Consider the following 27699-nt stretch of genomic DNA (forward strand, 5'->3'; position numbering starts at 1 on the left):
GTGTGTTGGTGGATAGGGAGTTGAAGTTTAGGAGGCACATAGCAAAAGGCTAAATCAGCTCATCAGATCACTTGGTTATTTAAGAATACTTTGACAAGCAGAGCTAAGCAAGTTATCGTTCTCTTTATCGAGCCTTAATAAGACCCCATCTTGACTACTGTGCCCAGATCTGGGCCTCTGGGTTTCTTCTCGATGGGGAGGAGGTAGAGAGGATCCAGAGGTAGGTGACTAAGATGATAGCTGTTCTGTGGAATTAACCTTACGAGAACAGGTTGAAGATCTGTCGTTTATAGAAATTGGTTGATAGGCAGAAAATGGGGTGATATGATTGAGACATTCAAATTACTGAATGGTTTTTAACAAGATTTATTCAGAGCAAATCTTTGAACATTTTGTTGATGGAAGAACTAGGGGGCCATCCGTGGAAACTGAGCAAGAGTATAGTTAGTAAAGGTGTTAGAACTGGGCTTTTTTTACTTGGAGAGTGGTGAATGAGTGGAATAAGCTTCCAGAATTTGTTTTGGATCCCATAACTGTACATGAATTCAAAGCCAAGTATGATAGATACTGTGCGAATACCGAATAGTTGTTCTTGATATGATGTTTAGGGTCACCCTCGATGAGTCTAAGGACTCCTTAGAGTGCCCGTAATAAACATTATTATTGTCAGAATTTTTTTTTTTTTTTTTTTTTTGTAAAAAATTACAAAGATTACTGTGGGAAGTTTATTTTGGAATTACAAAGATTAGTTTGAACTGGAGAAATTTGAGGTGCTACTATAGTTTTTTGCATCTGCTATCAAACTGTTTACTTTGGATACACATAGAAAGGCTTAGTATTGGCTATTCGTGACAGTGCAGCACGATATTAACAACACAGCACCAGAAGAAGAAACAGTAATTCATTAATTTATTGAACTTATATTTTGTTGGTTTTGAAACTATTATCATAAGAGCACAGATAACAACTCTGCTGACACACTGCATCCAGTTAGATTGTTAGGGAAACATATCATATTGTAACTTGTAACTATTTGGAGTAAATGCCAACTAGTCCTAGGTGGTAGATGACTACTTTTATCACCTGGTGAAATACCATCGCCTTGCTTATTGGGGACCTGAAGTATTAACCCATGTTTGGTTCCCGGAGCAATAGTCCCAGTTTCTCTCCATACCCCCAACCTTCAACATGGAGCTTGCATGATACCCTTTGAGATCATGCCAAACATACAGCAGGGATCTTGTACCTCCTCCACCTTTGAGGGTATAGCAGTTCTGCAAGTGGGACACTTTAGGTGGGAGATGAATTTCATTGCCCAGCGTGAGACAACTGTTCCCGCTTATTGGAGGCATGAAGTGGCTTGAACAAATTCCATGTTTGGTCTCTACAGCAGGGTTTCCAGACTGTTTGCAAACAATATATATAAAACTGATATAAATAGGAAAAAAACAATCCAAAGACTGCCTATGGTACAAAATGTATTATAGGTTTGCAAATAACCGTTCGTTAGTGGGAGTAACGTAAAAAAAAAAAAAAAAAAAGCTGGCTGCTAGAAGCTTCTCAATCAAATGATGCATAATCTTGCTGCCAATTACACTGCCAGATATTGTGCCTGGAGGGAGTCCGTGTAATGATATGCAGGGGGGGGGCACTTTCAAGGCCTCATTGTGGTTTGGAAACTGGGTACTCTATATTGGCAATATGTTCAAGAGTATTTTCTCCTGCTGCATGTTTTCTTTCTCTTTTTCCTCTTCGATTTTCGTAACATCAAACATGAAACTAAGTCTTAATAGGTATAATGTCTCTTCCAGCTCCTACATAGATGACCATGGCAGATTATTTCCTTCCTTCCTTGCCTAGAGCATTGTATCTCTTGAGAACTTCTGCCAGAAAGACATCAGAAGAATCTTGGATACTACATAGGCAGCTGGTCCTGATGGAATACCACCCATTGTGCTCAAGAGATGTGCTCCTGAACTAACACCTGTTCTCTGTATTTTTTCACTTAACTGTACTCAGTTGGCATCCACTTTTCAGCATAGATGAGAGCTCATATGCAACCAGTTCCCCAAAATAAAGGAGATAAATGTTTACCATTAAGCTATTGACTTGTTGCTCTTAAATCAGTGTTATCTAAAGAAATGCAGAAAGTTATCCACACACAACATTTTCAACACCTTGAAAATTTCTATATAATTAGTGACCATCAGTATAAATTTCACCACTCCAGATCTACAGGAAATCTCCTGGCCTACATCACTCACATTTGGTCCCATTCCATGGAAAGATTTAAAGAAACCTGTGCCATTGCTCTTAACATCTCCAAGGCTTTGGATTGGGTCTAGCATTGAGGGCTTCTCAACAAGCTATCATTTGGACTGCCTTCGTCCTTGTGTAAATGGATCACCAATTTTTTCTCAAATTGATTCCTCAGATTTTCCTGTCAATTCTGGTGTCCCCTCAGGGCTCTTTAATGTCACCCACCCTCTTCCTGATTTATATTAACAACCTGCTCTCATTGACTGCACACCTTATTCATAGTTTTGCTGATGATAGCATACTTCACTTGTCCTACTCTCATATGACAGGCCTGCTCATACATCTCATGCTTCAAGATCATTTGTAATAATTGTCCTGAGCACTGATCTCCACAGTATCCTTGATTGGGGTGAAAGCAACCTAGTCAACTTCGGTGCTTCTAAAATGCAGTTTTGCTTGTTTTCTTATAACAAAGGCCTCAACTCTTCTTCACTTACTTTTGATAATGCTGAGCTCAACAGGCAAGACAAAATCTCTCTTTGCAAACTAACTTACTCCAAACCTTTCCTGGCACAATCATAACACTTCTATAGCATCAACAGCTTCCAAAAAACTTGGTCAAGATGGTACTTCTCTGTCAAACAGTTACTTACTCTGTATAAATCCTTAATCTGATCAACATTGGAATACTGTTCTCATGTATGGGGTGGTACACCTAATACTTCCCTAAAAATTCTTGATATTGTTCTGAAATGGGCAGTTTGGTTGATAAATGACACTTCTCTTACGGAGAAGTGTCATATCTTCAGCCACTTTCCCATAGAAGATCAGTTTCTGCATTGTATAATCTTCTACAGATATTTCCATGGCCATTGTTCAGCAGAACTAGCATCCATTATGCCCCATGTTTCTACCAGATCTACAAGAGTTCGTGCTATAGCTACTCAACATCCGTGTACAGTCCAACTGCATACGTGCCAGTCATCTTTCATTCCTTCTACCTCAATTCTGTGGAACAGTCTTCCTCGTGACTGGTTCAAGAAGAATATTCTTGACCCTGCCCTTACATGTGATTTGTTTACTATAGGTTCTTCTGCCTCTCATGTGATTTAAAAAACAGGAATATCCTAACAGACCACTCTGTGGGGACCAGATAACAGCAAAGTTAATTTGGAGGAGTTTGTGCTAAGATGGTCTTAGAATGATTGTGTCCCAAATCTTTGGCCAATTAATACTACCATACTTGATGAGGTTAGGGGGAGTGTATCATAGCTGATAGTGATCTAAAAATAGTCTCTACAACCTGTAACAACTTCTGTGTAGCACAGTTGTCTTCTTCCATTTAATCTGCTGTGAAGGAATATGCAGAGCATGATCTGCCAGTTCTGACTTTCCATATAATCTCAGATGTAGTTCTTGTGTGTTCTTCAGGGTTATGTTAACAGCTCTACTAGTATGTCTAAAGTAGGCCAAGCTGCAAGCAATGGGGACTTTATACACATTCCAGGATGTGTAAGAGGATGAAGTTGATCTTTTACAAGAACAGATGAAAGTAGCTAACTGAATGTATGGTTTGAAGGTGATATTGAGATTATATTTTGAGAAAAGTTAGTTATCTTTTCAGATAGACTTTGAACATAAGGGATGGGAATATTTTTGTTATAAAATACACTAAACATACCTGTACATGAACTGTTAATTTTTTTCCTTAATGATTAGATCTTACTTCATTGTGTAGAGTTAGCACCAGAAGAAGGGCACACTAAGTACTTCTCACTTGGACAACTCAGTAATGGACTGGAAGCTATAGAATATTATCAGAAGGGTATTAATATTATAAAAAAAATCCTGGAAACTATGACTTTGTCTGAAGAAGACAAGCAGGTAACTTTTTATAATTCATATTTATTTTATTCCTCTTATTTTGTTGGGGAAAAAGAAAATGTTCTATTATTATTCATCATACATTTCAGGGAAATTCCGAGATAGCAGTTCTCAAAAATGAGTTATCCTCTTCATATTGTTCTTTGGCAGAAATCTATATGACAGACTGTTGGTAAGTGTTGTAGTTTGATGTTTAAGCATTATTAATGACAGATATTACATATAATTTTATCTTACACATCAATTTATAGCCATGGCCTTTTTCAAAGGGCCAGCAATAAGATTTCAAAATAAAAAAGTGAGAGGTGGTAGAATTAAAGTGTTATAAATACTGAACATTATAATTTTCATGGCACGAAATTTTCCATTTTATAAACACATATAATCACTAAGAAAAACAGTAGCTATAGAAATTGTACATCTTTCTAAGTGCAATCCTGTGAACTAGATGCCTTTGAGAATTAAATCACCAATTGCCAAATAGTGGTCTGCATATTAAATTCTTCATTCTCTGAATTTTAATTGCTTAATATAATCAACAGTGTAAGAAATTGAAACTACATACTAATAAAATAACTTTCAATAATTGCAATGATTGAACTTCCATCCAAAGTGGACATCATCAGTGCACTAATTGTGGGCAGAAAGATGTTATAGTATTGTTTGAGAGCAAAAAATTGCATATATCAGTAAATTAAAATAATATCCATTTAGTCATTGGAAGACAAGCATCTCTGATGTGTGTACTTGTCCTGGAGCAGACTATGGTACAGACTATCAACTAGTAAGAGTCAAAGTAAGACGACTCCAAAACCTTCCAAGTCAGGCCCATCCCATTAGACTAGATGTCAGAGTAATCCCTAATGGGAATCACAGAAGAAGCACAAACTCGGTTGGATGATCTTTTGGACTAACAAGAAGAATTCACCTGAAATGCTCTGGGAAGGAGTCAAGGTTATAATACAGGATACAACCAAGAAGTATCTCTTGGTCTTCCAATTGGGCCTAGATACTTCTTGGCCCAATTGGAAGACCAAGAGATCCATAGATATCAGCTTCAACATGAGGTCTAATCAAAAGATGAGGTGGCTGGAGAAAAAAAGACACAAAGGAACTGAAGAATATAAGAGATTACATAGAGAAGTCAGAAAAGTGATCAGTAATAACTCTTCTGACTATAAATATGAAGAGATAAGCATTCCAGATGAGGAGGCACAATTATAAAATAATGTTTTATTTATTTCATGACCTCAAGCACAAGTTTAGGTCCAAATTGAATGTCATCCAAAACAGGAATGGAGCAGTACCAACAGAAAAACTAGAAATCAAAAAACAAATGGAAAGAATACTGTAAGAAACTCTATAACAGAGAGGATAATAAATTTGGAGGAGCCCTCTCACCAGGAAAATTTTGATTTGGAACATCCTCCACTTTGGCATGAGGTTGAAAGAGTAGTTAAACAGCATAGCACCAATAAGGTCTTGGGTGCAGATGGAATCCCAGCAGAGTTGAGCCACAGGGGATGGAGGGACAAGAGTGCTTAATAAATTGATTACAAGGATATGGAAAAGAGACTGGAAGAAGTCTGATTTCATAAGTAGAAGGAAGATATGAAGGATTGCAAGAACTTATAGTTCTTGCAATCCTTCATATTTTGGATATCTTTCATGTCATATCATTGAACTATTAGTTTAATCTCTCATGAAAGCAAGATTTTACCAAGGATCATTCTAAATAGGATTGAGGCAATGATCCTGAGGAACAAGCAGTTTTTTGGAAAGGTAAGGGAACCAGAGCTCAGATCCTTTGCCTTATTTAGATCATTGAAAAGTATAAAAAATGTAGACATTCATAGACTACTCTAAAGCTTTTGACTGTGTTCAGCATGTGAAACTGTGGGAAGTAATGAAAAGAATGGATTTTCCTCAACACTATCGGGTTGATGGCTAACTTCACAGTGACCAATAAACCACAGTAAGAACAGGTGTTGGATTAACTGATTGGCTTCAGGTTGGAAAGGGAGTTAGGCATGGATGTCTACTTTCTCCTCACCTACTTAGTATCTATGCTGAGGACATCGTGCATGTAGCATTGGATGAGCTTAAGACAGGAATTAGGATAAATGGTAGATTGATTAGTAATCTGAGGTATGCTGATGATACAGTACTCCTTTGTAATGACAAAGAAGAACTAGGACAAATTCTTGACAAAATTAACAAGATCAGTAAGAACAGAGTACTTATCTCACTCCTAGCAAGACAGAAATTATGGTTCTCAAAGGAAATACAGACAGGGAAGCTCCTCAGAAACAATTGTACATTAATGGAGAAAGAATTAAGTTAGCAAGTTCAAGTACCTGGGATCCATTTTCAAAAACAATTGCTGTTTAGAAGATGTCAAAAGAATATTAGGAATGGCTAAAACAACCATCAGAAACTTGTCTAAAATCTTGAAGGATGGATCTATCTACACAAGAACAAAGTTGAGGATTTTGAATGCAATTGTTGTTCCAATAGCAACTTATGGATATGAGACTTGGAACCTAAAGAAGTCTGATAGGAAAATGATAGCTGCTATTGAGATGTTACAGAAGGCTGTTGAAGATATATATGCTGAAAAGCAGACAATTGTATTGGTTCTGGAAAGGATCAGTAAAACTTGAAAGCTCCTTAAGGATATTGGTAGAAGGAAGTTGAAATATTTTGGCAAAATTGAGAGGATGGAAGGAGGATTTCTCAAAACAGTAATAGAAGATAATGTTCCTGGAAAAAAAGAGGAATGGATAGACTGTCAATGAGATGGATGAATGGTGTTTCTGGAGTGACTGATCTAGAGAGTTGAAGCCTCCAGAAAAGCATACAACAGGACTACATGGTGAGGACTGGTGTGGCACATCGCCGAGCATCTGTTGATGTCCATATTGATTTAAAAAAAAAAAAAAGTCCGTCTGGACCTACTAAAATTTTTACATAAATCTGGTAACTGGTCTGTCGATTGTAACTATAGTCATAAGAAACAACACTCATTCAGTGAGTTATATATATTAAATAATACGATTCAGAATTAATGAACATTAAAGTTTTTTTTTTCTCAGGTGTTATTTAGGAAAATAATTTTATTCAGATTGGTATTAATGAAGAGAGCCTAACATAATAGGATGCCTAATTCTATGTCATCTTTTATGTAATAGTAAAATCCTCAGAGTGTTCTCCCAACAGTCTGTCAAAACAAAGTAATTTTTGTCCAAAAGTTTCTTCTTCTGTGATGGATTATTAATAGCATGGTCATCAAGTTAACAATATGATCAGCCAAACCTGATTTACTTGCTGCAACAGTAGCTTATGCACTCTTGGAAGTGAATTTCAGAAAACAAGTGGAATAGAAAATAGTTTGTTTTTCTGCTATCTTGAATGCAAGTTGTTGGTGTTTCGTTATGTGTTCAAAAGCATGTTTTGTTTTATGGAATGATGACTTTTTGTTGTGAATAGAAAGCCTAAGAAATGTATAACTTGACTAAAAAGTAGGCTATAATAGATGGTTCTTCTTCTGCAGTTTTAAATTCTTGTTGAAGGTGGATGTTGTAATACCAGATAAAAATTACAATGGGTGGTGTTTGCTATTTCTGGATTTTGTGAAAAGTGATGATGAAATAAATCTTTGTGAATGTGTCGATCAGCTTTTAATGAAAGCCAAGCTTCTGTCAAGTTCATGCACAATTAATAACTACAAAAATCGAATCATGTTTTCTTTTTATTTACATTATTGCACAGTAAGTTCCCATGCTTGATCAATTTAAAGTAGAGCAGATGGCAAAAATTTGGATTCAAATTTCTGCAAAAAAAAGTTAGCCAAAGTTGTGAGAGAATGAGAAAACCCACAGGTATTTTCTGTTTTGTTTTTATAAAACTTATTTTACCAGCTGTAATAACACTTAATTTACCATCCATACTTCATCATCTACTGCCCAGTAATAGTATGTTGATCAGCTTTAAATGAAAGCCAAGCTTCTGTCAAGTTCATGCACAATTAATTACTACAAAAATGGAATCATGTTTTCTTTTTATAATGAATCTGATTCAAATGTTGATTAATGCAAGAGTCAAGACTATTATGAATCAGATGGAAAGTACATTATTGCACAACAATAAGTTTCCATGCTTGATCAATTTAAAGTAGAGCAGATGGCAAAAATTTGGATTCAAACTTCTAGAAAAAAAAGTTAGCCAAAGTTGGTGAGAGAATTGAGAAAACCCACAGGTATTTTCTGTTTTGTTTTTATAAAACTTATTTTACCAGCTGTAATAATACTTAATTTACCATCCATACTTCACCATCTACTGCCCAGTAATAGTATTCTTATCCGTTAATGCAGGTGTGTTCCTAGCCAATTTTCCTGTATATACAGTAGCAAACAAATTAATCTGAACAAGCTGAATTTGTCACGTTTAGTTCACTGTTTTGGTTGAGTGCTGCATGTTTCAATTATCTCTATGATGTTTCTTAATAGTGTTGTGCATTTTTAATAGCTTAAACAAGTTGACATTCATATTGTTTTATATTCATTTTGTGTAGCTACAAAATGGATATATCTCTAAGAAAGCATTCAAAAATATGTACTACTTCTCGGCACACATTCATGATACTAAGACAAATTACCAATGAGTGTGGTGTTGGTTTGGGTACTGTTATTGCAAATTTAAAGAGATTTATTGAGACAGGTACCTTTTTCTCCTGACAGGAAAGGAAAACTCAAGATCATTTACTAATTAGGAAAAGAAAAATGAATCCAAGATTGTCTGCTGTAGACTGAAATACAGACTTGGCAGCTATTATGATTAATGTTTCTTACATAATAGTCTGTTGAAGATTGTTGAAAGCAGGGAGGACTGCCACAGACCAAAAAAAAAGAAACAATTGTTGACAAAAGCCATGCAGAAAAAGAGTATCCAGTGGGCAAAAGTGTACAAAGATTGGACTTTGAGAAGTGGAATTAGGTCATATTCTTGATAAGAGAGTTATTTCTTTGTCCAAAGAGAGCGAGTACCCTATGTTCTCAAATCAGAAGCTGAGAAGACTTCTCCTGTCCACCTATAAAAGTTCTTAAACACCTAGCTAAAAAGATGTTCTGGGATTGTTTTACACATGACGGTCCAGGATCACTTGTGCCTGTTGATGTATGATGAAAAGTGACCAATACGTAAAAATATTGGAGAAAAGAGTAGTCCTACAGATTGAGAAATACAAAAAAAATTATCTTTCAACTTAATCAGCTGGATCTCACTCCATGCCACACTTCAAAGAAAGTGAAAGAGTTCCTCAAAAATCACAACATTCAATTACTTCAGTGGCCAGGTAACTCTCCTGACATCAACCCCATATAAAATTTGTGTATTAAGATACAAAGGGTAACAGTACAATCTGTTATAAAAGTATAGCTTTGAAATGCAGAAATAAAAAAAAAATGTGTTCTGTGTTGGTAGTCCATGCCTAAGAATTAATGAACTTATTAGGAACAAAGAAGCACATATAGATTATTAGGTAAAGTTGGAGATTACGTGGTCCTTAAGGGTCAATGCTGTATAACTGAGAGGAGACCTCCACATAGCCTTTAAAGGAATGCAGAGAACCAACCAGGGCTTCTGACCTAATGTCCAATCCCACCTTCTCATGGTGCACCCTGTTGTGTATCTACCTGGATACTGAACAAACAAGGATGTGTTGACAATTTGGGATTTAGCCAACCAAACTGTATTCTTATTGGCTTAAACCAAAACATAAAATGATGGTACAAAATGACAGAATTTCATGCTGGCTGGGGGTCGACCGGTTAAACAAGGGCACCCATTGTTTTCGCGAGGAACCAGTGCAAACAGCAAAAAGTCAGCTACTGGAACGAATCCTAAAGCCCACCCCAACTCAACCTCACCAGAGTTCAAGATCAGTACTATCAACATAAGAAGCCTGAATGACAAAGAAATGGAGCTAGCTGAGGAATTGGATAAGTATAAGATCGACATAATAGGGATGACTGAAACAAAAAAGACTAAAACTGGTGAGATCTTTCTGAGCAATAAATACAAAATATTATATTCAGGCAATGACAATCAAGGAAAAGAAGGAGTAGCCATAGTAATGAACACTAAATACTAGGCTAATCTTCTTGAATGGCAGGCAGTCTCAAGTAGAGTGATGTGGGCAAATATCAGAACTGGGAACTGGAAAATGAGACTTATTTGTGCCTATGATCCCACAGAAGGCTCTACCAGGAATTGGAGGAATTTTTTGAGGATTTATAGAAAGCAACTGACAATGAAAAAGGAAAAGTTGGTCCTTGTTGGGGATCTAAATAGCAGAGTAGGAAATGGTTGCTGTTTTCTCCAATATTTTGGGAAAATTTGGAGAAAACAGCAAAGCTAATAAAAATGGCAATACCTGTTGGATTTATGCTCAGGACATGGACTGATTATTACTAACACAATGTTCCAACATAAAAATGTGCATAAATTCACATGGAGAGAAGAGGCAAGGAATAAGAAAAGTCTCATTGGCTAAGGTATTGTTGATAGTGATGTTTTCCCCCTGGTGCAGGACACCAGAGTGTACAGAGGATTTGAAATTGGAAGTGGTCACTATTTAGTCTTGAGCAAGATAAAATTGAATTTCATATTGAAAAGAAGAACATGTAAGAAAGCTTTAAAGCGAATAAAAGTTGAGCAGCTCTCAGATGTGAACTGTAGACTAAAATACACAAGCATCATTCAAGTGAAAATGAGAGTTTGAGAACAGGAACCAAATCTTGGAGATTCAGTAGCAAGTCCTGAAGAAAATACGGATTGATTCAGCCAGAGAGGCATGTGGTGAGGTGGACTGCAAGGATAGAAAAATCAGAACTCCTTGGTGGACATAGGAAGTTAAAGAGGCAGTGAAAGAATAGAAGAAAATATATCAAACGTTCCTGACAAATAAGTTGGATTGTCTCACAGAATACAGAGACAAATGTAACAAAGCTAAACACTGTGTAAAACTAGCTAAATAAAAGTATTGGGAAGACTTTGGTAAGAACATAGAAAATAAATATGAAGAAGGTGGCAAGATATTCTTGAAGTTGTTGAAGAAGCTCAGAAATGGAAGAAAGAGTGCTGTAAAAGGAATTAGAGATGATAAAGGTGAAATGAAAACAGGAGAAAAAGATATCCTTGAAGTATGGAGTAATTACTTTGAAAAATTGCTAAATGAAAGGAAGCAGTGATGACAGCGCAGTGGTAAAAAAACATTCAACGTGCATGAAGTCAGGAATACATATCTATACTTGAAGTTGAAAAAGCCATCAAAAGTCAGAAATGTGGAAAGGCAGCAGCAGAATTAGATGATATTTGACCAGAAATGCCCATGTATGGAGGTATAAAAGTCTTACAGTGGCTGCACTGCCTGCATAGTTCAAAAAAGCCAGACAGAGGGACGAATTTCAGATGATTAGAGCAGCACTCTTATAGTACCCATACTTAAAAATGGAAATAAAACTGAATGTGAGAATTACAGAGGTATTTCTCTACTGAGTGTTCCTGGTAAGATGTATGCAAGTATACTTGAGAAGGATTGTGGAAGAGAAACTTGGTGAAGAATAAGCTGGATTCATGCCAAATAGAGGCTGTCAGGATCAGATTTTCACTTTATGACAAATAGTTGAGAAATCATGGGAATATAACAAAGATCTGTATTTAAGTTTTGTAGATCTGGAAAAGGCATATGATAAGGTGCCAAGAGAGAGAGAGAGAGAAGCTATTCAAAACACTACAGGTGTCAATAGGACATTATATCATGCAATACTTAGTCATTATTTGAATTGTAAGTCAGCAGATAATTAAACCATCTTCCTATACTGAAGGAAGTATAGGAAGATGGTTTAATGTTAAATCTAGTGTCAGACTAGAATGTACATTGTCTCCTCTGTTATTCATTATTTATATGGATCACATTATGAAGCAAAGTAGTATTAAACCTGATATCAAAATTAATTAGAGATGTTAATCTCAGCTTTTTGATTTATGCAGATGATGTTATACTTCTAAATAAATCCGTTACAAGTCTGCAAGATTCACTGACTAAATTGAATAACTTTTGTAATAGATATGGTATGAAGGTCAGCAATAGAAAGACAAAGACAATGAAAATAGGCAGAATCATTGAAAATGTCAATTGTGTTGTGAATGGAGAACCTGTGGAACAAGTAAAACATTTCAGCTACTTAGGCACGATTTTTAATGAAGATGGTAAATTAAATATGGAAATAGACAACAGAATCAACAAAGCTTGCATGGTAGGAAGTCAAATGAATAAATTTAAATGGAATAAGAGAGAAATTAGCCAAAACACTAAATTAGCTGTATACAAGGCAGTGTTCAAACCAATTTTAACTTATTGATCTGAGAAGTAGGTCAGAAGTAAAACACTTGACCCAAGACTAGAGACTGCAGATATGAGAGTTATGAGAAAGATAAGGGGCACGAACAGATGGCATCAATGGCAATATCATATTAAAAATGAGGATATAGGAAAGAACTTGACATTGTCAGCATCCAGGAATTCATTAGCAGAGCTAATCTCAAGTGGTATGGTCACTTAACTAGAATGGGAGAAGAAATAATAGCAAAACAAGTGTTATCTGCCAGGTTGGCAGGAAAAAGACCCAGAGGAAGACCAAGATATAGGTGGATTGATACAGTAAAAAGTGCCTTAGAAGATAGAAATATAAGATCTGATAATGTTGGAGTTTTAACAGGTAACAGACTTATTTGGAGGAAAATTGTAGATAGGAAGTTAATAATGATGTAAATTTTTCATGTGGTATTATCATATCCTGTACACCCTTTGAGGGTATATGTCAGGAATTTGATGATGATGATGAGTTGGAGTTAAATTTTTGTACTTATTTTCTTGCAAAATTAAGATTTTTTAAAATGTGAGAGTTTAGATTAATTTGTTCGCTACTGTATAATCATTGTTATGTATTCCTAGATTTAATCAATTTATAAGGTTTTGTTAATGCTATGATTGATCATAAGTCAAGGACAGCCTGTATATACACTGGTGCCCAAAACCTAAGGATGAACACTATTTCTGAAGATTACAACTGCAAATTCAGATGAATTGTCTTGTAGAAAGCAAGTACACATTCGAATTTCTGAATTGCCACAAAGGGGTCAAGTGTTAGCTCTCAACAGGATAAAAGGCTGCATTAAGTGAATTGTGTTTGAAGGAAGGCTCTTTTCGTGATGAAATAAAGTTGTAAACTTGGATGTCTTGTAATGTCTTCCCCGTGTGAAATCATCTAGATGATTTCACACGGGGAAGAATTATTAGAAAGCTTGAAGAAGGCCACAGAATTATCAATATTACCAGAGTGCTTGGAATCTCACATAACATTGTATCCAGGCTTTCTGGGCAGCATTTCAAACCAAAGGAATGCATTTACCACTCTGAAGACCAAAATCTGTCTTCAAGAGGTCTCACGAAGACAGATTTTTAGTTATAACAGCAAAATGTAATCAACATGCACCACGGCAGGTCATCTTGCAAGTTGGCTCCATTCAAGCACAGATACATAGATGTCTCAACAAACTATAGGAGGGTGTCTGCGATAAGCATGCTTATATGCCCGAAGGCCTGTCCACAGCTCATTGTAGAGCATGTTTTCAGTGGTGTGTTGCATCCATAAAAATTGGACAACACTCCAATGAGTTAAGGTGCTCTTTACAGATGAGAGTAGTCTTTTTTTTTCCTTTGATTCTAGATGTCACTTCATCTGGTGTGAAAGTGGTACTGCTCCATCGCAAGAATGTTCTTGAAATGGGATAGATATAATGGTGCTGGGTCATGGTGTGGAGAAGCATGCTTAATGGATGAACTGAGCTAAAAGCTGGAAAAAAAAAAGGGACTATGACTGGTGAACAGTATTACAATGAAGCTCTTCAACATCATGTTCCATGGTGCTGTAGATGAAGAATTCATTTTTATGGATGACACCACATCATACACGAGCATTGGAGATACTTCTGGATGCCGAGAATATTTATCAAATTGAGTGACCAGCACACTCCCCAGATCTCAGCCCATAGAACATGTTTGAAATGCAATAGGGAGATGTATTTGCTGCTCAAAATTCTCCTCCTGAAAACAAACAAGGCTTTATCCTTTCTCTGAAAGAGGAGTGGGCCAATTTGCCTCAAGAACTCCTGTATCACTTGGTGCAAAATATGGTACAACGTAGTAAGAGCTGCATAGCAATTTGGTGTCAACATATTTCATACTGAAATGTCTCTCTGCCTAGTTTTCTGTGAGCACTGTAAATTAATTCTTTAATTACATCCTTAGGAAATTTGTAACTTTTGCCAAAAATGCATTGCAATTTAATTTGTATGAAATTTATAACACATTTTTTGTGTAATATAATTTATTAGTATGACTAATAAAAAAAATGAAATGCAAGGTTTCTCTGATACTTGGAAATCAACAAACTTCTTTCCAACACACAATATGGCTTTCATAGACACTTGTCAACCTTGGACCACTTGGATCATTTAGAAACATGTATGAGAGATGCTTTCCTGAAACAAGAACCTGCATTTTTAGTATTCTTTGAATGGAAGCATATGAGCCTGGAGAAATGGCATATTAAATGACCTGTTTAATCTTGGTCTGAGGGGACACCCCTATTTTTATTAAAAACTTTCTATCCAGCTAAGTCTTTCAAGTCTGATTGGGAAGCATGCTATCTCAACCATATCAAGAAAAGGAAGTTCTTCAAAGCTCTGTCTTAAGTGTGAGCCCCTTCACTGTGAAAGGTAACTTAATTACTGAACAGCTTTCTCCCACAGTAGATAATTGCCTTTATATCGATAACTTCACAATTTACTGTCATGCCTACAATGTGAGGCTCATTGGAAGACAACTTCATCATGTCTCTTCATGGACTCTTTGTAATGGGTTCAGGTTTTCTGCAGAAAAAACTGTGTACACTTCTGCTAGAAGTGCACTCTTCACTCTGATCCTGATTTAAGAATGGGACAAACTATTATCCCAATAATATCCGAGGCCAAGTTCTTGGGACTCATCTTTGGCAGAAAGCTAACATTCTTTACACACATTCATTGTTTTCAGGAAAAATGAAAAGCCATTGAATATCTATCATTGTATCCTTTATGGAATGGAGCTGATCAATTTTCTTTGTTCTGCATTTATTATGTACTTGTATGTTCAAAGCTTGATTACAGATCCCAAGTTTACGGTTCTGCAAGTGTGATCACTCTTTGGTGGTTGGACCCTATCAATCATCAGAGTATCCAAATAGTCACTGATGATTTTTACACATCACCCATTCAGTCTTTATGTAGAATCAAATGACCCCCCCCCCACCCCATCACTTATACATGAAAACATTTGTCTCTTAATTATACTCTAAAAATAAAGTCCCTTCCAGATAATGCTGCACAGACCAGTCTCTTTTCTCTGTTGGGAGGCCTAGTATCACACACATCTGACTGCCATACATCCTTTTGGTGTGTGCACTAAAGTGGCTGGGAAAGCTATTAGCATGAATACTGACAACATTACTTGCAGTAATGTTGTCAGTATTCACGAAACAGCATTCTTCCATGGCAGGCTTGAATCCCATCTTGCAACCTCTCACTTTGTCAACTACAGAAGTCTCATACACCATCTGTCTACCTTCAGTTATTTAATGCATATAAAGCAGCCCACTGATTTTTTCCCTATCTATATACCCAGGGCCGGCGGAAGCGGGCATGCGGGCGGCACTACGATGGGAGAACCGCCGCCAGGGAATGGTTCATAAGTTAATTTTTAAGAAACAAAAATTTTATCATAAAAACAAAAAATTCTTAGAATGATCAATATTAAAATAAATAAGGCCAGATACACTGAATAAAAATTTTAAAAAAAAGTATGTTGCCGCCTCTTTGATCACCCAGCTGTTTACAATTTTGCAGCTAGAGCAGGCTAAATGCTTGCCTGCAGAATGTTGTGTCTACTGCAATCTATCTAAAGTGAAACGGTGAACGGTTTTCATGTGCAGAAACAAATTTTTGTACAAAACATTTGTTGCTAGTTAACCAGTCATATGGTACACATCTCAGTAGGCTACTGACAGTAGCGCAGTGCCGACTATTATTTCGTCTCTGTGTCATGTTGTGTAATAATTTCTTGTGGGTATAAAATAGAAATGAATCAAAAATTTAAAAAAAAAGTTATTCGGTGCACAAAATCGTAAGCGTCATGCTGCGAAAGAAGCAGATATTAAGAAACAAACTGGGGCTCTTAATAAATATGCTAAAATATTAAAATATTCTGATGCAGATTGTAACCAACTCGATACATCAGAAATCAGAGTTGAAGAACCGTGCACATCATCCAGTTTGCATGAAAGTACTATTGCAACTATTGATCAAGATAATTGAACATGATTTAAGTGAAAAATAGTTAGGATTTAGTCGACTACAACAAGATTTAGTTGTAGTTGACCACAAAACTAACACATTGTTAGTGTCTGTAAATTTAGAAGATCCAGGTGAATGGGGAAATATTGATGAAAAGTTACGAGTTGTTTTAATTGAAATGGGGCCTGTTCAAAATAAAAATATAATAAATCTCAGAGATACGTATGGTTGTAAATTTGACGACACGTATTATAATAGAAAAATGGAAAACGGGAGCTCTTGTCAAGAACATAGCTCATTTATTCTGAAACTTTAAATTCTGTTTTTTGCTTTTGTTGCAAACTTGTCGCACCTACTGAATCACCTACTGAGTCTTGTCGAAGGTTATAACAATTGGAGAAATGTAAGTACAACTTTACATAGACATAAGACTAGTTTAACTCACATGAAAAATTTCTTAAAATGGAAGGAACTTGATAAAAATTTAAAAAAAAAAAAAAAAAAAAAAAAATACTATTGATTTCCAGACTCAAAGCATGTATGAAATGGAAAAGAAATAACGGTCAAGTGTTTTAGAATGCTCGACCGTAAATTTAGCTTTTCGCGGATCATCTGATAAATTATATGAAAGGAATAACGGCAATTTTTTAAAATTAGTCGAACTGTTTGCTATGTTTGATCCCATTATGGAAAATCATGTTGAAAGTGTCCTACAACGAAACAATAGGGTATACTATTTGAGTAAAGACAGTCGAAATGAAATATTGGAAACTTTAAGTAATGCAATCAGGGATACAATTTTATTATCAAAATTCGCAAATCTGAATATTATTCCATAATTTTAGACTGCACACCTGATGCAAGTAAAACAGAACAAATGACCATTATTATTCTCTTTGTTTCCTGTGACAATGGAATTATAAAGATCAGAGAAAACTTTTTAGGTTTTGCAGATATATCAGATTGCACAGGACATTGTTTATGTGCAACAATAATGGAACATTCCCATTGAAGACATGCGAGGTCAAGAGTATGACAATGGGGCAAATATGAAAAAGAAAAAAAATGGGCTCCAAAATTGCTTTCAAACAAAAATCCTCAAGCTTTTTACGTGCCATGTGCTGCTCATACTCTAAATTTAATCATTAATGATGCAGCCAAAGTGAACGCAGATACAATTAGTTTCTTTGCAATTATTCAAGAAATGTGAAATTTCTTTTCATTCTCTTACAAACGTTGGGCAATCCTTTTAAAGTTCATAAAAAATTTAACATTGAAACAGCCATCAGAAACACGATGGGAAAGTAAAATTAATGCAATCCATCCTCTACGATATCAGTTAGGAGAAATTTATGATGCATTTTTTGAAATTTTAAATAATGAAAATTTTAATAAAGAAACAGCATGAAGCACAAACATTATGTGCTAAAATAAAGGACTACAAATTTATTTGCTCTCTTATAACTTGGCATGATTTACTTAACAGAATAAACCCTGTGAGTAAAATGCTTCAAGACAAAAATATGAACATTACACTTGCTTTAGAATCTATTGAAAAATTAAAAATATTCTTACAAGAGTATCGATCAGATACAAATTTTAAAGAAGTTCTAAAAACGCAAAATAACTGAGTGAAGAGGTGGATGGAGAACAAGAATTTAAAACTGGTACGGAAGTTCGACGACGAAAGAAGACGTGACAATTGGACTACGAGCATCATGACGAAACGCCACAATCACCAGAAGATAAATGTAGAGTGAATGTGTTTTATACACTTATAGACGTTGCAATGTGTTCGTTAATAGAACATTTTGAACAACTAAAAACATATTATGATAATTTCAATTTCTTGTATAAATTACTACAAATCGATAACGAAGATTTACGAAGAAATTGTGATGGTTTAGAGATTCTCTTGAAGGACTGTACAATAAAGATGTAAATGCAATAGAACCATATGACGAGTTATGTGCTTTCTGGGATATTTTTCAGAAGGATAATTTAAATATTCAAAACCCTTTCGATATTCTTAATTTTATTGTGTCCAATAACTTATCTTTCCGTAACTTTTCAATTGCTTTAAGAATACTATTAACCTTAACTGTTAGTGTAGCGAGCAGTGAACATTCCTTTTCCAAGTTGAAAATTGATTAAACCCTACTTAAGAACGAGTATGACACAAAAAAGGCTTGTTAGTTTAGTGCTAATAGCTATTGAAAATGATATATGTGCGGAATTAGACGTTAAGACCATTATTTCTAATTTTGTGAATATGAAATCAAAAACCTTAAAATTTTAATTTAAAAAATTTCAAGTATATTTATGTAATTTAATTTATTTTCTGTTATTCTGTAAAGATGTTATTTTTTGAATACTTATATTAAATGTTCTAATTATTTCTGAATTCTTTTCTTATTTTCTCATCTATCTTGAGTTTCTTTTATTTTCCTAAAAGATGGTTCCACTTATAAAAATTATTAAAAATTTTTTACAAGTTACTAAGAATTTACTAACTTGTAAAATGCAAGCATTTTTTAAACTTTAGTTCAAATAAATTTTAACTTTAATTAAAATTCATTTTAATTTTGTTAGCGATTGGGTTGGTGAGAAGGCTATAATCCCTGTATCATTATATTAAACGATTAAAGTGAAGTGGCTTTATCAAAATTTGCTTTAACTTTTGAGAATTTTTTGAATATTCGGGATTTTAATGATTATTCTGCCTAGTCAACACCCCCAGTTCGTTACATTTGGCGAACCAACGTTTGGCTGTTCTGTCAATATTTATTTAAGAAATTTCAAATAATTTAAATTTTTATTATTGTAAAAGAACCACACACTCCCAGATCGTTACAGGGACGCTTAGACAGAAATTGCATGCGGGTGGCAAAGACCCTAGCGCCGGCTCTGTATATACCGATGGTTCGAGATTGGAGATTTGTTGGCTTTGCTGCTGTGTTTCCTAAAATTACTGTCTCCAACCATATCCTATTCGATTACAGTAATACCACAGAGTTGCATGCCATTCAGTTTGCACTTGTACATATAAAAGAAAACTCTTACCAAAAGTATGTAATTTATACAGACTCTTTGAGTTCTTTACAGGCTATCTCCTCTCCAGTGTATAATCCACATCCAGTGCTTGGTGAGGTGTTACAACTTTTGTACAGAATGAAGACCTTTAATTTTGATGTTTGGTTGAATTAGACTCCCAGCCACATTGAAATTAAGGGAAATGACATTGCAGATGCAGCTGCTATATCAGCTCATACTGTTTGATGGTACTATATTATTATTATGTGACACCTCTAGGGAGTCTAAAGACTCATCAAAGGAAGGCACCTACTCTACAACTCTGTCTCCACCACTCAATCCACCAACTTCAGTGAACTGCATTTATCATCATCATCTACACCAACACCATCTGCCGCCCACCACCACTAGTATTTTCAGACAATCGCAAACATCCATCCCCATGACAGGATTCGAACCTGCAGCCTTTTGGCTGGTGAGCAGATACGCTAACCACTTGGCCAACCAGTCCGGCTAAGTATATGCTAACTACAAACAGTTTATAAAATCAAAGTTATTTGTCCAATGTCAATATTCCTGGCAGGAAGCACTGAAAAAAAAAATTGCATGAGATTAAAATATAATAAATTTAGTTTAATCCTTTATCCAAGTGTGAGCAAACAAAGTTTGCGCCTGAAAATATCTTCAGGACTGGGGTAAGGTAGAACAACACCGGGCAACTCGTAGCAAAGGTGGACCAAGCTAACATCACTCCTATCTCAGTATCTCCCATAATGCAAAAAACATCTCCTTGCCGATATGTATAATGTTATGCATTAAGGGAAGGGCCACTAGTTTCGACCTTTATTGAGGTCTCTTCAGTAGGAGCCAGGCCCAGAAGTGGAGATACCAGGCAAAAGCAATGGCGAGGTAATCTTTACCTACAGGAGTTGCCAAAAGGTGTGCCACCTTTTTATTAAATTACTCTGGATTTAGAGAAAGATGTTGAAAGTTTATTTTACACTTGATTAGACTATAATAAATTTAGTTTAATCCTTTATCCAAGTGTGAGCAAACAAAGTTTGCACTTTGAAAATATCTTCAGGACTGGGGGTAAGGTAGTACAACACCGGGCAACTCAACCCAGTCCTGAAGATATTTTCAAAGCGCAAATTATTATAGTCTAACCAAGTGTAAAATAAACTTTCAACATCTTTCTCTAAATCCAGAGTAATTTAATAAAAAGGTGGCACACCTTTTGGCAACTCCTGTAGATAAAGTTGACCTCACCATTGCTTCTGCCTGGTATCTCAACTTCTGGGCCTGGCTCCCACTGAAGAGACCTCAATAAAGGTCGAAACTAGTCTGGGTAGTGGCTCTTCCCCTAATGCATAACGTTGTACATATCCACAAGGAGATGTTTTGCATTATGGGAGATACTGAGATAGGAGTGATGTTAGCTTGGTCCACCTTTGCTACGAGTTGCCCGGTGTTGTTACTACCTTATCCCCAGTCCTGAAGATATTTTCAAAGTACAAACTTTGTTTGCTCTCACTTGGATAAAGGATTAAACTAAATTTATTATAGTCTAACCAAGTGTAAAATAAACTTTCTGCATGAGATTAATCATTTGCAATTTAGTCAATGTAGGAACAGAAGAGAGAAAGTTGTTGTTCTTAGGCTCTGCACAGATCAGTCATCTTACATATTCATATTTACTGAGGGATAATAACCTCCCTCTCTTTACTTGTCAATGTGTTCATCAGCATCCAAATAATCCTTTGAGCTATTCTGCTAGCTTTTGCAATATGTCCCTATAACTTCAAACCTCTGTCTACCATGACTTCTTTCCCCAGATCTCTGGCCTCATCAATTTCCTGTAATCCGGCACCATCAATATGATACAAAATATGTAATCTTTTCATCCCAAAGTGCATTACCTTAAATTTCGAAACATTAAATTGACAACCATTGTCGTTTGTTCACACTGCCAGTTTATATAAATCTTCATCACCTTTATCAAACATTTCCCTCTCCAGTTTTGTATGATCAGCAAACAGAGTTGAATATCTCCTCTTAAATCTTTCCCTATATCACTAATGTACAAATTAAACAGTAGTGGTCCTTAAGGAGTTAAGGAGCCAATCTTGGGCCAATTTTCTTCCAATCTTGTACATACTTTAGTCAAACATATTAAAATTAATTAGATTAAAATGTAACCTAGTTTAAAATATGCTAACAGAATAAGAAACCATATTTTAGGCAAAATGAGTGCCTCTTTTATAATGTTCTCTCCTGAATAATTCAGACCAAAATACCTGTGATCACTCTATGCTCTGTTTTTTTTGCTGTGTACCATGTATTAATTATTAATTTCAGATACTGTTCTTCCATTGTTTTTTACTATTATTTTTATTTTTCAGCTTCGAAAATAATTCAGAGGAACTATGTAAAAACTATATTCATAAAGGAATAGAAGCTGAGTCTACAAATCCTGAAGTCTATCAGTGTTTGGCCAACTTTTTTTTAATTAAAGAAGATTTACAGGTGAGTATTTAATTCTTAGAATAAATAAACTTTAGCATTAGGAAAGAAATGTAATATTCAGTATGTCAAATTATTTCACATTAACAGTGAAAACTTATAAATGGGGTACTTAAGGATCAAAGCTATATAACTGAGAGGTTATTACCTCCACATAGCCTTTAAAGGAATGCAGAGAACCGACCAGGGTTTCTGACCTAATGTCCAATCCTCACCTTCTCGTGGTGCACCCTGTTAGGTATCTACCTGAATACTGAATGAGCGAGGATGTGCTGGCAATTTGGGATTTAGCCGACCAAATTGTGTTCTTATTGGCTTAAACCAAAACATAAAATGGTGGTACAACATGCCAGAATTTCATGCTGGCTGGGACGTCGGCCAGGTTAAACAAGTCCCCCATTGTTTTCATCAGGAACCAGGGCAAACAGCGAAAAGTCAGCTACTGGAACAAATCCTAAAACCTCCCCAACTCATCATCACCAGAATTCAAGATCGGTACTATCAACATAGGAAGCCTGAATGGCAAAGAAATGGAGCTAGCTGAGCAATTGGATTAGTACCAGATCGACATAGAGGGGACTGAAACAAAAAAGGCAAAAACTGGTGAGATCTTTCTGAGCAATAAATACAAAATGTTATATTCAGGCAATGACAATCAAGGAAAAGAAGGAGTAGCCATAGTATTCAACACAAAATAGAGGCTAATCTTCTTGAATAGGAGGCAGTCTTAAGTAGAGGGATGTGGGCAGATAATAGAATGGGAAACTGGACAATGAGACTTATTTGTGCCTATGGTCTCACAGAAGGTTCTACTAAAGTAGAAGTGGAGGAATTTTTTGAGGCTTTAGAGAACGCAACTGACACAGTGAAAAAGGAAAAGTTGGTCCATGTTGGGAATCTAAACAGCAGAGTAGGAAATGATTGTCAGACATACTAAATATTTTGGGAAAATTTGGAGAAAACAGCAAAGCTAATAAAAATGGCAAATACCTATCTCGATGACGACTACAGACATCGTTTATTCGAGGAAGCCACAATAGTGTCAATAACGACGGAAACTTACAGAAATCAGGGTGTAATTCTAAATAGTTTGTGGAAAAACCTTATCCTCTCTCTTAATCAAGCTGAACTACAGCTAGCCAGTAATCACATTACACGTTTACAACAAACACGCATGCGTGATAATGAATAAGAACAATAAGTGCTCTCTGTCACGCGAACATGTAACCTTAGCTACTAGTTGGTTTTCAACGTTTTTTATGTTCCTTTCAATTTGCATTTACTAGTTTTTATGTCTTTTCATAAATGCCTTGAAAAAGCCAGATACTCTGCTGCCGAAACTGGTTGGCTGCAATATAAGTTTGTTTTTATGGTCAGCATTAAATAAAATTGTATTTTAATGGCAAATACCTGTTGGATTTTTGCTCAGGACACGGACTGGTTACTAATACCATGTTCCAACATAAAAAGCTAGACAAATTCACATGGAGAGAAATTTAGACTTGAGCAGGATAAAATTGAATTGCATATTGAAAAGAAGAACATGAGAAAGTTTTTGAGGCTTTAGAGAATGCAACTGACACAGTGAAAAAGGAAAAGTTAGTCCATGTTTGGGATCTAAATAGCAGAGTAGGAAATGATTGTCAGACATACAGAATATTTTGGGAACATTTGGAGAAAGCAGCAGAGCTAATAAAAATGGCAAATACCTGTTGGATTTTTGCTCAGGACATGGACTGGTTACTAATACCATGTTCCAACATAAAAAGCTAGACAAATTCACATGGAGAGAAGAGGCAAGGAATAAGAAAAGTCTCATTGGCTGTGTTGATAGTGATGTTTTCTCCGTGGTGCAGGATACCAGAGTGTACAGAGGATTTGAAATTGGAAGTGATCACCAATTTAGACTTGAGCAGGATAAAATTGAATTGCACATTGAAAAGAAGAACATGTAAGGAAGTTTTTGAGGCTTTAGAGAACGCAACTGACACAGTGAAAAAGGAAAAGTTGGTCCATGTTGGGAATCTAAATTGCAGAGTAGGAAATGGTTGTCATACATACAGAATATTTTGGGAACATTTGAAGAAAACAGCAAAGCTAATAAAAATGGCAAATACCTGCTGGATTTTTGCTCAGGACATGGACTAGTTACTAATACCATGTTCCAACATAAAAAGCTAGACAAATTCACATGAAGAGAAGAGGCAAGGAATAAGAAAAGTTTCATTGGCTATATTGATAGTGATGTTTTCACCCTGGTGCAGGACACAAGAGTGTACAGAGGGTTTGAAAATGGAAGTGATCACTATTTAGTCTTGAGCAGGATAAAATTGAATTTCATATTGAGAAGAATAACATGTAAGAAAGTTTTAAAGCAAATAAAAGTTGAGCAGCTCTCAGATGTGAACTGTAGACTAAAATACACAAACATTATTTAAGAAAAAATGAAAGAGTTTGAGAACAGGAACCAAACTTTGGAGATTCAGTGGCAAGCCGTGAAGAAAATACTGAGTGATTCAGCCAGAGAGTCATGTGGTGAGGTTGTCTGTAAGGATACAAAAATCAGGAACACAGGAAGTTAAAGAGGTAGTGAAAGAAAAGAAGAATGCATATCAAATAAATGTTCCTGGCAAATAAGTCAGCTTGTGTTCTTTATAGAATACAGAGACAAATGTAAGAAAGCTAAACACTGTGTAAAACTAGCTAAAGAAAAGTCATGGGAAGACTTTGGTAAGAACATAAAAAATAAATATGAAGAAGGTGGCAAGATATTTTGGAAGTTGTTGAGGAAGCTTAGAAATGGAAGAAAGAGTGCTGTAAAAGATTTTAGGGGTAATAAAGGTGATTATGAAAACTGGAGAAAAGAGATATCCATGAAATATGAAGTAATTACTTCAAAAAATTGCTAAATGAAAGAAGGAGCGATGACAGCACAGTGGTAAAAAACACTGACCAGGTATGCAGTAAGGAATACATATCCATACTTGAAGCAGAAAAAGCTATCAAAAGCCTGAAATATGGAAAGGCAGCAGGAGTAGATGATATTTGACCAGAAATGCTGAAGTATGGAAATATAAGACTTACAGGGGCTGCATTGCAATAGTTCAGAAGGCCTGGACAGAGGGACGAATTTCAGATGATGGAGTAGAGCTCTCATAGTACCCATATATAAAAATGGAAATAAAACTGAATGTCAGAATTACAGAGGTATTTCTCTACTGAGTGTTCCTGGTAAGATCTATGCAAGTATACTTGAGAAACTGTTGAGAAGGTTTGTGGAAGAGAAGCTAGGTGAAGAACAAACTGGATTTAGGCCAAATAGAGTCTGTTAGGATCAGATTTTCACTTTATGACAAATAGTTGAGAAAACATGCTAATATAACAAAGATCTGTATTTAAGTTTGTAGAACTGGAAAAGGCATATAACAAGGTGCCAAGAGGGAGAAGTTACTCAAAACGCTACAGCTATATGGTGTGAATGGGGCATTATATCAAGAAATACTTTGTTTTTATTTGAGTTGTAAGGTGGCAATTAGAATTGAAAGAAGTACAGGAAGATGATTTAATGTTAAATCTGGTGTCAGACAAATCATTATCCTCTCTGTTATTCATTATCTATATGGATCACATTATGAAGGAAAGTGGTGTTAACCCGGATATCAAAATTGGAGATGTTAATCTCAGCTCTTTACTCTATGCAGATGATGTTGTACTTCTAAATAAATCTGCTACAAGTCTGCAAGATTCCCTGACTAAATTCAATAACTCTTGTAATAGATTTGGTATGAAGGTCAGCAATAAAAAGACAAAGGCAATGAAAATAGGCAGAATTGTTGAAAATATCAACTGCATTGTGAATGGAGAACCCATAGAACAAGTAAAATATTTCGACTGCTTAGGTCCGATTTTTAGTGAAGATGGTAAATTAAATATGGAAATAGACAACAGAATCAACTTTTGTTGATTCTGTTATGGTAGGAAGTCAAATGAATAAATTTAAATGGAATTGTAGAGAAATTTGCCAATCACTAAATTTGCTGTGTACAAGGCAGTGTTCAAACTAATTTTAACTTATTGATCTGAGAGGTATATCAGAAGTAAAACACTTGATCAAAGACTAGAGACCACAGTTATGAGAGTCCTGAAAAGATAAGGGACAGGAACAGATGGCATTAATGGCAATATCATATTAAAAACAAGGATATTAGGAAAGAACTTGACGTTGTCAGCATCCAGGAATGCATTAGCAGAGCTTATCTCAGGTGGTATGGTCACTTAACTAGAATGGAAGAAGAAGAAAGATTAGTAAAACAAGTGTTCTCTGCCAGGTAGGCAGGAAAAAGACCAAGATATAGGGGGATTGATACAGTAAAAAGTGCCTTAGAAGATAGAAATGTAAGATCTGATAATGTTGGAGTCTTGAAAGGTAACAGATTGATTTGGAGGAAAATTGTAGATAGGAAAGTTTTTTTTTTTTTTTTATGTTGGGCCCATATACAGGAGGTTGGTTGGTCAACCTATAGTATGTTAGTACTGTGTATGGGTAGTGGGTTGGGAAAGGAGGAATTTGTTTACATTTCATTTGAATGACTATAAATTGTATTCCTTGGGAACCACAGCAAGTAGGAGACTGTTCCACAGTGTAGCAGTTGCAGGGATGAAGGAAGAGGAAAAGAAATTTGTTGTGTTTGTTTCTATGTGTACTGTGATGAGATGTTGTGCAGCAGCTGCACGTGTTCCAATGAGTTTAGTACTGAGCGGAGGAATTATTGATGTTATTTCAGATGAGCTTTTCCCATAGAAATATTTGTAGAATAAACATACTGCAGAGACCATACATCTGTGTGAAAGTGGGGGGGGGGGGGGAGTTGGTAAAGGATGGATCATTGAGTCGAGCATTTTGATAGAGTTTTTGGGGGTCCCACCCCATATGTGGGAGCAGTATTCAATAGTTGGGCGGATTTGTGACTTGTATAATGTTAATAGCTGTTCAGGGATGAAGTAACGTATTGAGCAAAAGAGAAATCCTATTTTTTTTTTTGAGGCTGAGAATGCAATGTTTGAGATATGTTTGTGCCAGGAGAGGTTTGATGTGATGGTGATTCCAAGGAGCGAGATCTCAAATTGTCTGGAAAATTTGGGTATCATCAAAAAGGATAGGAAAAATGGTTCTTTTTTATGGGAAATAGTACAGAACTGGGTTTTATTGGCTTTGAAATTTATGAAGTTATCCGAATCCCATTGTAGGATGGCTTGGAGATCGGAGTTGAGGGTGGTGGTTGATGTTCTGTAGGTTAAGGTGAGTTGTGTATGGTAAGGCTTATCAAATGCAAGCGAAGAGTGTAGTGTGCTGTTGTCTGCAAAACTGTGTATTGGGTTGGAGGTCAATTGCAGTAGGTCATTGATATATAGCAGGAAGAGAGTTGGTGAGAGGACAGAACTTTGTGGGAACCCAGCATTAATTGGGTGGTGAGAGGACAGGGAACTGTCCACCATCACACACAGAGTGCATCCAGACAGAAAACTGGCAATCCACCTACAGAAGTC

General features: G+C 35.8%; 1 protein-coding gene across 1 annotated transcript in view; it reads left to right on the forward strand.

Moving 5' to 3' along the window:
• The window catches only part of LOC150100357 (uncharacterized), a 109846-nt gene that overhangs the window by 18807 nt on the left and 63340 nt on the right, over positions 1 to 27699 (forward strand). Inside the window, exons 4-6 of the mRNA XM_090402932.1 lie at positions 3979 to 4143; positions 4233 to 4315; positions 22032 to 22155. Of these exons, the coding sequence (XP_090259058.1) occupies positions 3979 to 4143; positions 4233 to 4315; positions 22032 to 22155 (372 nt within the window). The remainder of the gene's footprint in view (positions 1 to 3978; positions 4144 to 4232; positions 4316 to 22031; positions 22156 to 27699) is intronic.

Source organism: Typopeltis vanoorti, chromosome 13, assembly GCF_054136105.1.
Source record: "Typopeltis vanoorti isolate ZY-2024b chromosome 13, IOZ_Tvanoo_1.0, whole genome shotgun sequence".
Classification (NCBI taxonomy): domain Eukaryota; kingdom Metazoa; phylum Arthropoda; class Arachnida; order Uropygi; family Thelyphonidae; genus Typopeltis; species Typopeltis vanoorti.